Source organism: Monodelphis domestica, chromosome 4 (assembly GCF_027887165.1).
Source record: "Monodelphis domestica isolate mMonDom1 chromosome 4, mMonDom1.pri, whole genome shotgun sequence".
Taxonomy (NCBI): Eukaryota; Metazoa; Chordata; class Mammalia; order Didelphimorphia; family Didelphidae; genus Monodelphis; species Monodelphis domestica.
In genome coordinates, this window is record NC_077230.1 from 385316989 (window position 1) to 385330605 (window position 13617).

General features: G+C 39.2%; 1 protein-coding gene across 6 annotated transcripts in view; it reads right to left on the minus strand.

Moving 5' to 3' along the window:
• The window catches only part of ZBTB40 (zinc finger and BTB domain containing 40), a 91407-nt gene that overhangs the window by 23540 nt on the left and 54250 nt on the right, over positions 1–13617 (minus strand). For all 6 annotated transcript variants that reach the window (XR_008911529.1, XM_007491214.3, XM_056795609.1 and 3 more), the window contains 6 exons: positions 10631–10826; positions 9868–10010; positions 6007–6199; positions 4188–4324; positions 1530–1731; positions 1027–1160 (listed from right to left, as the gene is read on the minus strand). Coding sequence is in view for 5 of the 6 variants with exons in the window: in XM_007491214.3 (XP_007491276.1) it covers positions 1027–1160; positions 1530–1731; positions 4188–4324; positions 6007–6199; positions 9868–10010; positions 10631–10826 (1005 nt within the window). In the remaining variant the exon portion in view is untranslated. The remainder of the gene's footprint in view (positions 1–1026; positions 1161–1529; positions 1732–4187; positions 4325–6006; positions 6200–9867; positions 10011–10630; positions 10827–13617) is intronic.

Genomic DNA, 13617 nt, shown 5'->3' on the forward strand with positions numbered 1-13617 from the left:
TTCTTGGTGAACATCCATGGATTTTGTCCTCTGATTTCAACTGGGTTTCTATTGTCTCTTAGAAAGACAGGACTTATCTCAGAGTAGGCTAAGTTCCATATGATTAGCATAGTAGAGTCCTCTGTGTCTTTCTGAAGGGTTGGGAAAAGAGACCAATGACAGAAAAGGGTAGGAACCATGGTCTTGTGTGCTTGGAAGTAAGCAAGCAAACATGAGCAGGACTCTAGGAGAAAATGTTCCTTGGACAGGGAGCCCTAAGGACACTGATTTTTCCTCCAAATACCAGGCTCTGAAAATGGTTGCTCCTGCCCAGATCAAGAGACTTTTCTCAGTGGCATTAGACTGTAAATCCATGACTGGTGGCTTCACATTTTAAGTCATTTTATGTAGAAAAATATATTAGTTTAAACATTATTAGAAGAAGCAGAGAATGTTTAAGAAGGTTTAAACTTTGAGGAAGCCAAAAATATTATTTCAAAGCCTCCCTGTTTCAGATGTTAAGGCTTGGAGTAAAAAGAGCTAGGTTAGTGTGCTCAGAAAAGCAGAGTAAACCACTCACAGATGACCAAATGGAATTTTCATTTGGGAGATACTTTATTTCTGCTTTATTCAAGTCTGCCTAAATACACCTGATGTCCTTGGAGGCAGGCATTCACATTCCAGTTCTGGGTCTCTGGGAAGGCCTTCCATTCAGGACATATGTGATCCTGGGCTGGACACCCATGAAGTACTCCTTCCCCACCTGGTTTTTCTGGGAGGCTGGCCATGTTGTGGCTGGCACTGCATGCCATCCCATAAGGACATCAAACATCTGCTCTTTCTATGGCTAACCTAGCTTTTACTAGAAGCCAGAAAAGAGCATGTCATTTGCCTGAGATAATACATACCAACTTGACACTCCTTCTGTTGAAAGGAGCTGGCTGCTTAGAGCAAGCTACGGCCTAGGCACTAGGCCTGCCTTTGCTTTTCCAGTACTCAGCAGTGCAGCTGGTTTGGGGCTCCCTTTGTTCTCCAGCCCCCCTTTACCTCTTTCACAGCCTCTGCCAGTTTCTCCTCTCCTGGAGTGAAGCACTTTAGCTCAGCTCGTGGCTGAATAGCCTCTGTGATTAGCTTGCTATGTCTCAAGATGATTTCTATAGTAGCACTTTCTGGGGTGGCCACTAAAGAAAGTAAAGGGGATTAAGAAAATCAATAGCAGAACCATGAACACCGTATTTACCCTTCACCTTTTCTAAAATCTACTCTTCATACTGAGAACAAGCCTCTGTCTCCTGCCTCAAATGTGACAAACTGAACCAATCAAGAGAATAATAGAGAACTTCAGTTTATGGGGAAAAAAACCCCACTAACTGGGTATTAAAACTTTAACAAATGACTGTCCTTGAACTATCCTCCTCCTCCCTATTTCTCTATTCAAGTTTCAGGTGTCCCGATGCCAACCCGAAGGGGGTCATTCGACTTCCCAAGAGCCCTCTTTGGCAGGATCCTTCAGGACAGGACAACAGGGCAGCAGAACTTGGGGCAATTACCTGCTTGGAAGAAATAGTCAGCCCCGGGCTCCTTGTGCATTTCTTCCATGAGCAGGTTCAATGGACATGACTCAGCAGTCTGTGCTCCCAGCAGAACCTTCCAAATGGCCCTTCCTGACAGAGCCTGTCCTTCCAGGACTGCAGAGACCAGAGGACTAAAACCACCACGACTGCCATCACCTTTCACGAGCTGTTCCATGGCCTTCAAAAACAGGCACCAAGCACACACAAATCAGGGCTGTTTCTATCCAGCAATGTACTCAATTCCAGTGAATCTCACAAGCACATATTAAGTACTGATTTTTTTTTAACCCTTTTCTTTCTTAGGATTGATACTAAGTAACTGGTTCCAAGGCAGGCAGAGCAATACAAGGCTAGGCAATCTTTAAGGGATTTAAGGGACTTGCCCTAAGTCACACAGCTAGGAAGTATCTGAGGACAAATTTGAACCTAGGACCTCTTGACTCCAGGCCTGACTCTCTATCCATTAGCTGCTCTCCAAGTGCCAACTATTTTCAAGGCACTGTGCTAAGTGCAGGGACACCAGGGCATAACAACAGCAACATAGTCCTTATTTTTAAGGAGTGGACAACAGAGCAGGAAAGAGAGTCCTGAGGAGAAGATAGTCCAAATAAGGTCAAGGGCAGAAGTGAAGGGAAAGAGCATCCCAGCTCTACCTAGTTCTGGATCTACTAATTCCATGCCAAGGAAATTTCTCAGCAATGGGACACAAAGGCAAAAAGCAGCTGTGGAAAGAGGGTGTCTGTGCTTCTTGTCTTCCCTACACCCCTTTCCTTGATAGTTATTGGGCATTTATGTGACCTTGAGCAACTCATTCCCTTTCTCCAGACCTCAAATTTCTTCATCTGAAAAATGATGGGGCTAAAATAAAAACCAGGGTTCTTAACCTTGCTTTGTGTCATGGACCCTCCTCCCTTTGGGAGTTCGTCTAGTTTGGGTTATGGACCCTTCTCAGAATAAGGTTTTTAAATGAATAAAATAAAATCCACCAGATTACAAAGGAAGCCAGTTAAACTGAAATATAGCTACCAAAATATTTTTGAAAACAAGTTCTGAGTGCCCTGAACTAGGTGATTTCTAACCAGTCCTTGGTCCTCTTAGCTAATGATATTCCATGCAGCAGCACTGTAGAGCCCCCACATTCAATTGAGTACATATCTGAATTGCCTATGAAGGAGAGACACTGCACTCTCCTTGATCTCCATAAACAGGGGGCTTTGTATGATCTGCGGGATTTCCCTTAGAGCCAAACAGTGCTCTGCACACAGTAGGTGTACAATAAATATGGCTGTCTGTATTTTGCTGCATCTTTCAAAATTCAATAGCTTGGGTTTAAACAGCAGATCTTGGTAAATCCAAATAAGTCACCTCATCTCTCTAGAACTCAAATTCTTCATCTATAAAATTAGAGGCTTAGCCTAACCAGCAGTTTTTAACCTCAATTGCATCATGGACACCCTTTGGCAAGCTAGTAAACCCCACAGGCCCTGTTCTCACAATGTTTGTTGCCTATAAATGAAGAAAATGCCAGATTTCATTTAAAAGTTAAGTGAAAATATATGTAATTTTTTTCCCACATCCAAGTTCATCATGGGCCCCTTAAGAGGGTCTATTAACTCCAAGTTAAGAACCTCCTCTTCATCACTGTAAAAATCTCTATCATCCTCCTAGGCTGTGCTTGGAGTCAGGAAGACTCGAGTTCAAATCTTGTTTCAGAACCTTATGAGCAATGTGACCCTTGGCAAGTCACTTAACCTGCTTGCCTCAGTTTTTTCAACTATAAAATAGAGATAATAACAGGGCCTGACTCCCAGAGTCATTGAAATTGTTGATGAAATCAGATATTTTTAAATACTTCGCATAGAGGCAGCTAGGTGGTGCAGTGGATAGAATGCCAGGTCTGGAGTTGGGAGGACTTGTGTTTGGGTTCAAATTCAGCCTCAGACACCTTCCAACTGTGTAACTCTGGGCAAGTCAGTTAACCCCATTTGCCTAGCCCTTGCACTTCTGTCTTAAGAGTTGTTATTAAGGCAGAAAGTGAGGGTTGAAAATAAAAGGGCTTCTTTGCCCAATACCTAGCATGATGTAGGGGCTACATCGATGCTTGTTCCCTTCCCTTCCCTCCTCATTCCCTAACTTGAGACTCAAAATTCTCCTCAATAGCTTTCCTCCTGTAACCTTTACTGTAAAAAGTCAGTAAACATTAATTAGGCACCCACTATGTGCAGGCATTGTGCAGGGTTCTTGCTATTGTATACTGAGTCTTCATGCCTTTGCATAGCTCCTGCCTGGAATGTTCTCTCTGTCTCCTTACCTTTCAGCCTCCTGGTTTTCTTTAAGTTCTAATCATTATAGGCTCCAATGTCAACTTGGGCTGGAGGCCTCACCGCCAGCGCCTTCTGAGATCATCTCCCATTTACACTCTCACTATCTTGTGTGTACCTCATTGTTTAAATGCTGTCTCTCCCACTGGAACATGAGCCCTTTGAGGGTTGGTATCACCCTTTCTTTGTATCCACAGTGATTAGAGCTGTGCCTGACACACAGTAGGTACTTAATCAATGCCTGTTGAAGATAATAATGATCTCAAAGCAAACTTGAACACAATGATACATATTGTCCCACCCCACACCTTACCTCTCTTTCTCCAGGAGTTAAACTGTTTGCAGATGAGATCACCTTTAGTAACATCTCATCGTCAGTGAAAATTTCAGAGAGGTTTTCATGATACCGTCTCAAGAGCTCAGTCCCATAATCATCAGGGCTTGGTAGGACTGTAAGGATATTATCAAAACAATAATGTTTGATGCAACATGACCTCCTTAAGGATTTCTCCTGCAGAGACTGAGGGGGATTACAAATGAGAAGAGGGAGAGGGAGTCAATGTAAAAGCTTCATGAACATTTTCAGAGCTGGATTCAACTCCCATTTTGGGACAGGGTAAAAGCATATTAGTGATCTTGGCCAAATCTCCTCGGGACAGTATTTCTCCAACGTCTATTGGGCTTCGGAGCCCAATAATAATAAGTGCTCAATGCATATGCTGTGGGGTTTTTTTTTTCAAAACAACCCATGAAGGAGGTAGGGCCAGGATGAGGAACACCTCCCACCTCCCACTTTAACAGAGAAAGAAAATGAGACAAAGATTAAATGACTTCTGAAAGGTAACATAATCAGTTAAAAAGCATAGATTCAAAGCTGGGCCTGCTAATGCTGAGTCCACAGCTCTTACTATTATCCCACACTGCCTTTCATAGAGTAACTAACACTTTAAAAGCAGGTTCCTGGCCTGGCAGTTACACCTTGGGGGAGTGAAGTTTTAAAGCTGACACAGACCTAGTCTATTATGCTACTAATTTAAACTGTCTCGTTGCTCCTGCACTCTCAAGAGCTCTGTTTGGCCAGAATTGAAAAAAAAAAGATAAAGGAAAGGCAAGTCAAACTCAAATTTATGTCTTTAAAATTGCCCGTTCACAGATCTAAATATTTATAAACGTTTAAATAGACTGAACTATTCTGGATGGAGAACCAGGATCAGTTTTATTTCAAAAGCACAAGTATTTTTCCAGTGGAATTCTTGAACTTGAGAAGAAGGTAGCCAAACTGGGAATATAGATTTTGAAGTCACATTATTGTATCAAGGTTATCTCCAAGGTAGAATAAAAAGAGCAAGGACTACTTGGATTTGGCCTCTACTGCCACCACTGAGTAGTTGTGGGCCCTGAGCAACTAAGTCATTTACCCTTGAATCTCTGCATAACTTCAAGGCCCAGCTTCCAGTGCCACCTCCTCCCAGAGGCCTTTCTTGACTCTCCTTGTTACTGCTGCTCCCCCTCCAAATCACTGTGCATGCATTTTTTAACTATTTATTATGTTCCTGCATTTCCTTATCTGGGAACATGTTATATCCCCCAGGAGAATGGAAGTTCCCTGAAGGCAGGAACTGTTTCCATTTTGTCACATTAACTCCAATGCTTAGCACTATGTATATAACACAGTAGGTGTTTAATACATGCTTTTTGATTGATTCCTGGAGCTACCTTGTGTTTCTATGCAGGAGGAAGAGGGAAGAGAAGGGGCCATGGTTCTGCCATGGCTGGCCCAAAATCCCATCTTATAAGTTTGCCAATCATGGGCCAGCATGCTCCAGAGGGGACAGCTGGCACCTCTGTGGCATCTACACCCTAAAACACACTCCATTTATTCACACACACTGAACTCTGCAGGTAGAAGATCATAAGGAAACTTGGGAGGCAGAGAAACTAGATGAAGATAATTCAACTTTTTCTGGAGTTATGTCATTGTCTAGATTTCTTTTTTTTTAAACACTTTTCAATGTCCTTTCCCTTTCTGCCCCTCCCTAACCCATACTATACACTCCTCTCCAAAGATACTGCACTGAATATATTTTAACATATTAGGGCTCTAGCCCTAAGATTTGACTATTAACTGATACCTGTTGTGCTTGGCACACTTCCTTGTTTCTGTAAATTCTTTAGCAGAAGGTCCAAGTTGGGGAATGTGATCTTCAAAGCCTGAAGGAGTTTAACCAAACTCTCAGCAGTCAATGTTTTCTCTTCAGTCACTTGGTGCAACAAATTTTCTATTGTCTCCTTGGGTGTTCCACCCTTGCAGCAATTCAAAATCACCTGCAGTGGCGAGCAATCAAGCAGACACCAGTCACTGGCAATGCTAAAATGTATCTGACATACAACTGCAAAACCCAGCAAGGCTGCATTACAATCAAGATGCCCCAATCTTCTTTTGCCTCTCTGGCTGAATTTCCTTCCTTCCCTCTTTGGTTAATTCTTATTGTCTCATGAAGAAAAGAAACAAAAATTACTTCTTCCAATGGAAAAGAAAGAATTTGATTATAAAAAATCAGAGGAATTCTATAAAACATTTGAAATATAAATAGCTGAGCAAAAAAAAAATTGAGGGAAAAACCTACAGCAAATCTATCCTATAAAAACCCAACATCAAAAACTGACAAGAAACAGAAAGATATTTTAGATTAGTCTATACTGGATAATCATAAAGACAGGAACAGACCATTTATAAAAGTAAATACACAGAGTGTATATAAATATACCTAATGATCAAGGAAATACAAATTAAAACAACACAGAATTGGCAATAAAACTTAACCCTGGTACAGATCTGGGGACCTAGGAATGCCTGTCAGATATGCTAGCTACACTATAAGTATTTCTGGGAAGCAATCTGGTAGCGTGTTGTAAAAATTCACTGTGAATTATCAATGTAATAGAATGTTTCAGTGTAATTAAGACTACAAATCACATGAAGAAATATGGAAAGGCAAGTCAATGTAATGGATAGAGAGACTCTATACTTAAATCTTGCTTATGATGTTAGTTGTGCAAACATGGGAGAGAGGGCACTTAATATCTCTGAATATCAGATAATTCACTAAGATAATCGAACAAATTCTCATATTAATGAAATATCAGATTCTTGACCTATTATCACATGGAAATACTTATAAAAAGTTAATTTAAGAATTAAGGACACAAGCCTAAAAAAATTGGCTTTGGCTTTTGTTGCATAAAAGAGAAAATAAGTCTATAAGACTATACAGGATAAAAGATAATGATTAGAAGGAAACAGAGGGAGTCTAAGTACATTTTTATTCATTTATTTAAACATTGGGTGTTCCAAAGTCAAAATTATTTTACATGGTGAAATTACTTTGTAAGATATATAGTTTTTAATATATATATATATATAATCTGATGGATATTTAAAGTTTTAATAAACTATTCATAAAAAACTAACAACATGAAAAAAAAATTAAACCCTTACCTCCCATCTTATTGTTTCCATGACAGAAGAATGGTAAAGGCTAGGCAACGGGGGTTAAGTGACTTGCCCAGAGTCATACAGTTTCTAAGAAGTGTCTAAGACCAGATCTGAATCCAGGACCTTCCATCTCCAGGCCTGGCTCTCAATCCACTGATCTACTTAGCTGCCCCTCATGAAATCTTTTTTTCACCCTGAGTACATGAATGTAATAATGTCACAAATAATGACATTTATAGTTGTTCTGTAGTGAGGAACTCTGTGGCACAGATTATAAAGTGAGGATGACTTTATTTTCCTGTCTCTTGTAATTTCCTTTCAATATGATATTTATGCATCGATCCATAATCCCAATATCATTATTAACCTTCTCTTCTAAGTGTCATTATTTCTTCTACATTCTTTATCTCCTATTCTCATTCCTGGAAGGAAAGATATAATAGTTTCTTTTTTCACAAAACAAAATAGAACAAAAAAAAAAACCTCTTTCTTTCCTTATATCTATCAGGGTAAAATATTTGCCCAGGGTTACACAACTAGGAAGTATTGGAGGTCATATTTGAACCCAGCACCTCCCATCATAGTAGTTTCTTTAATCACAAGATCAGAGAACTTACTTAGAACTTGGAAGAGATCATAGAGATCATCTAAACTACTTCCCTCATTTGATAGATAAGGAAATTGGGGTCCAGAGATGGGAAGAGATTGGCAAGGGCTATAAGACTATAAGCAGTAGGGTCAAGGAGGCTTTATATCTACTGGTTGATACTAATACACTAAAAATCTGGGATCCTTCTCCTTAATCCTGGACTCTATGTACTTCTAAGGGTATCCAAAACTATATTAGCTTTCTTGGTTTCTATATCACACTATTGATTCATACTGAATCTAGTGTCCATAGACATCTTTCAGATAAATGATTATCTAGACAGGTTTCTCCATCTTGTATTTGATGAAATTGATTTTTTTAACCCAAGCATAAAACTTTAAATTTAGATCTATTAAATATCTATTTAGATTTAGCCCTATGTTCTATGACTGTGGAATGTTTTTAGATCCTGATTTAGTCATCCAAGGCATTAGCTTAACTTTTATAGCTTTGTATTGTGATAAATCTGATAAGCATATCATCTATGCCTTTAATCAAATCACTGATAAAAATGTAAACTAGTACACAAGGCCGAGGACAGATCTCTAAGTCACTCCTAAATTGGCATAAAACCACAAAGAACTGCTTAAGGGGTTGATCACTTATCCAGTTCCAAATTCTCCTCAATTATACTATTATCTCCCTCACATTTCTCCTTGTCAACAAAAAAAACCTGATAGATGATAATCAAATGGTTGGCTCAAATCTAGGTAAATTCTCTTTATGGCATTCCTTAAATCGACCATTCCAACAACCCTGTCAAAAAAGTAGAAATGAATTTAATCCTTTAAGAGGGTCTTTAAGAAGTCTCTTCATAGTATTGTGGTATGCCTAGAAATTATTTTCCTGGTTCTACTCATGAAATCTGTTTTGCTTGTAACTATCCTCTCCCTGATATTATCCTTCCTCTTAAAATGCTGCCTATTCTCTGTTTCCTGATATAATTCTACCCCAAATTCTATGTGAGTTTAACCCTTCATTTTCTCTTTGCAAAAAGAATGTAATTCATCTGATGCTCACTCCCTCTACCCATTTCTCCATGTTTATATACTCTTCTTCTCATGCACCCCAATTTAAAGTAGCAAGTTCTACCCCCTTTTCCCTTCACTAATGTATTCCTTTTACCATTCTTTCTCTTTTGATTCTTAAAGTCCCTATGACAGAACCAATTTGCCCTAGGACCTTTTGTATCACCACTGCCTAATACTTAATGTTCTTTAAGCTGATCTTGTGAACTTGTCAAGGCTCTCTACTATGTTCTGAGCTCCTCTAAAGATTTTAAAACATTTGGCTCAAAACCTCACACCTAGTGTAACACACCAAAGTCAAATTTAGGATCTAACATTCATTACCAATCCAATATTAAGGAAATCCATGCATTAAAGAAAATATTTCCCAAATCTCTCTCTTAGACACACTGAATAGGTTTATTATAATTTGATGGACTGATATTCGAAAAAATTCCCATCGATATTTTGTTTCTTTCCTTTCAGAATAAAAATCCTATCCAGTACAAATAGGTGAAATCAACAATTTCTCCCAAATTTTATCAGCCTATTAAGTCACATCAAGAGTTCTATTTTTCTTCTTGGAGTAGGAGGAAAGGGAAGAGGGGGGAAATGCTGAGAGGGACATAACAGTTAGGATGTCTTTAAAGATATTAGCAAAAAAGAAAAAAACACGAACATTTTTAGAACCAAATACTTCCCCCATTAATAGAGTCATTCCAATCTAAAAATCTAAGATGTTCCTTAATTTTAAATTTACATATGAAAAAACTCTCAAGGTGCTGTAATTCAGTCAGAGTAGGGTCATCTCCTGGGTCCCCCACTTGGCCCACCCACTTGCCTCTTTTTCCATGCTGGTCAGGAGCTCCTGGGGGGTCGTCTCTAGGAATTCCCTAATGGGTCTCAGCTGGGTTATGCTCTGTATCAGGTCCTCTTTGTGTTCCAGTAACAGGATGGACAAGGTCTTTCCCTCCTCTGTGCTCCCTGGGGGAGAAAGTGTTAGAAACACACAAGAGAGACTAGTCAATTTGAAGAAAAATGACAGCTTGGTATGTCGAGAGAGAGAGATCTAACAGAATAGTAAAGCAATCCATGGCTTATTCTGAGCACCGGAATGCAGATACTCTTTTAGCAAAGAAAAACACTTTATTATTCTGTTTAAACTTTATGAAAGGAAAACGTTTCATTTATCTGATGGATCACAAAGCTGCAAAGCCAGCCAGAGGTTAACTTCGAGTTGGCAAGGCCACTGCTTTGTATCTAACCCAAAAGAGGAAGAAACTCTAGTTCTTCAGTTAAGTTAGAAAGCCAATTCACCTTGGATACCCAACCCATCGATCTGGGTAGGCCTTTTTTTTTCTGAAGGGCAAGAAAACACTGCTGGTATTCTCTCAATTTAAGGTATATGACTAGTTAGTCTAGCAATGGAAAAGCTAATTTAGCATTTATAGCTATATCATACAACTATGAGAATTGTACATAGCAGAACTCAAGTGAAAATCATATGAGCAGATAACCAGGCCTATGGGGATAATTAGAGATGAACTCTGAAAGTCCCGTCAATAACATAACAGACTGACTCAAGTAGATGGAAGTTTTCCTACTTTTTAGCTGCATGTTCTCTCCATCTTCTGAATCTCTCTTCTGTAGTGCTGCTTTGATTTCAGGATGGGTGTCTTGGAACAGCTCCAACAAAGATATAACTGTTTCAACATCAAGGCATTCATTGTCTCTTATTTTATCGAGGATTCTTTGGAATGCTGAGATTCCTTCTTCAGCTTCTAGACACTCCAAGATAACCTTTTGAACAAAAGATTACAGGGAAGAATAATCAGTAATCCTTTTAATTCCCCTACTCTCTGCCAAACCATAGCCTTGTCCTTGTGGCTTACTGCACCCTAGGGTCATGAACCTAAGACTACATCCAAGGCTTCCAAAATCCATTTTTCTGGTTTTTGAAGGAGCTAATCCATTTATCATTAGAGCTCCACTCCAAGGCACACATTGCCAATTGTCCCCTATAAACCTACTGGCTGACACTAGGCACTATACTTGTACCATCCTCTTAGCCTAAATCAGTTATAATAGCAAAAACACACTGATCTTAGAATGGTCTAAATGGTTCTAAGATAGTCATGTCTGGTTTTCTAGACTATAGAAAGTGTCATTATTAATTTTGAATACAAGTTAAGCCTCACCAATTTGGACTTATTTAAATGAGCAATTAAATCTGAATTCATGAAATTTCTAAAGTATAGACTATTTTGAATAGAATATAATTTTATTATTTTCAGATCTTGCACAATATAGTGGGAAAAGCCCTGGGTTTGGAATCAGAAGATCTCAGTCAAGTCCCACTTTCTGCTCCTTACCTTCTATCTTAACTTCACTGAGACCCAAGTTTTTTCGTTGAAAAAAAAAAAGAGGGAAATTAGACTAGAAAATCTCTAGAATTCCTTCTTGTTCTAAATTTATCATCCTTAACGTATTACATAATAATAGAATATTACAAAACCAATGTAACTAAAATCAGAAGGAAAACAACAAATTGGGAAAAAATCTTCATAAAAACCTCTGACAAAGGTTTAATTACTCAAATTTATAAAGAACTAAATCAATTGTACAAAAAATCAAGCCATTCCCCAATTGATAAATGGGCAAGGGACATGGATAGGCAGTTTTCAGATAAAGAAATCAAAACTATTAATAAGCACATGAAGAAGTGTTCTAAATCTCTTATAATCAGAGAGATGCAAATCAAAACAACTCTGAGGTATCACCTCACACCTAGCAGATTGGCTAACATGACAATTATGGAAAGTAATGAATGCTGGAGGGGATGTGGCAAAGTGGGGACATTAATTCATGGCTGGTGGAGTTGTGAACTGATCCAGCCATTCTGGAGGGCAATTTGGAACTATGCACAAAGGGCAATAAAAGAATGTCTACCCTTTGATCCAGCCATAGCACTGCTGGGTCTGTACCCCAAAGAGATAATGGACAAAAAGACTTGTACAAAAATATTCATGGCTGCGCTCTTTGTGGTGGCCAAAACTTGGAAAACGAGGGGATGCCCATCAATTGGGGAATGGCTGAACAAACTGTGGTATATGTTGGTGATGGAATACTATTGTGCTAAAAGGAATAATAAAGTGGAGGAATTCCATGGAGACTGGAACAACCTCCAGGAAGTGATGAGGAGCGAGAACCAGAACATTGTACACAGAGACAAACACACTGTGGTATAATCGAACGTAATGGACTTCTCCATTGGTGGCAGTGTAATGTCCCTGAACAATCTGCAGGGATCTAGGAGAAAAAACACTATCCATAAGCAGAGGACAAACTGAGGGAGTGGAAACACCGAGGAAAAGCAACTGCCTGACTACAGTGGCTGAGGGGACATGACAGAGGAGAGACTCTAAACGAACCCTCTAATGCAAATATTAACAACATGGCAATGGGTTCGAATCAAGAACACATGTGATACCCAGTGGAATCACGCGTCGGCTACGGGGGGGGTGGGAGGGAGGAAAAGAAAATGATCTTTGTCTTTAATGAATAATGCATGGAAATGATCAAATAAAATACTATAAAAAATAATAATAGAATATTAATGTTAAAAAAGGATGTTAGGAATAATTTAACCCAGGCCATTAATTTAAAAAAAACACAAAAAAACCTTGTTTTACTGATGCTTTTAAAAAAATCAGCTATTTCTAGAGAGACCAACTGCTTTCATCCCCAAAATCTCTCCCTTGTAACAATATATAGCGTTAATGCTAACCCACTGAGAAGAGTGGGACACACTCCACCCCTATGAACCCCACCTTTCCAGTGAAGGAGAGAGGTTATCTTCCCTCAGTTCGCCTAGGATCACAATTAGGCATCATACTTATACAACCTTTGGCTTCATTTTATTTATTGTGTATCCTATTCTAGTTCTGCTAAATTCACTCTGCAACATTTTATAAAAGACATCCTATATTTCTGTGAATTCCTCATGTTTATTGTTGTGTGCTAACATTCTCTTACATTCATGCAACAGCCACTCCCCAAACAATAAAAGCATCCACCATTTCTGCAGGGTTTTGTGACAGCTTTGAATATTTTGATGCATATATGCCACCTCTGTGTAGGTATATTCACTTTACTGATGTTTTTCTAAAAACTTCAATTTGTTTTCTAGTTTGCCAGGACCAATTAATAGCTTTACCCAGAGACTTGTCTAAATGTTTGGATCATTCATTTTGATAAAACAAAGCCCATAGAGGAAAAGTGACCCACCCCCAGGTCATCTAGTTAGTCAGTGGCAGAACTACACCCACAAGTAAGCAAGGAGGGTTGGGGATGTGTGAGGCCAAGATGGTGGTGTAGTAGCAGGAAAATCCTAAAGTTGTTCTGAATTTCCTTCCAAACTGATCATTAAAAAGCATCTTAAAAGGACAGAAGTCAAAGCAGGGCAAGCAAAGGGCCTCTCCCACTGGACACAGAGTGAAAGGTAGACAGTGAGAGGGGATTTCCACATTATGAGGGGGCAAAATTGCCCAAGGAAAAGCTCAAGCTGACCAACCCTGACCCCACCACCACC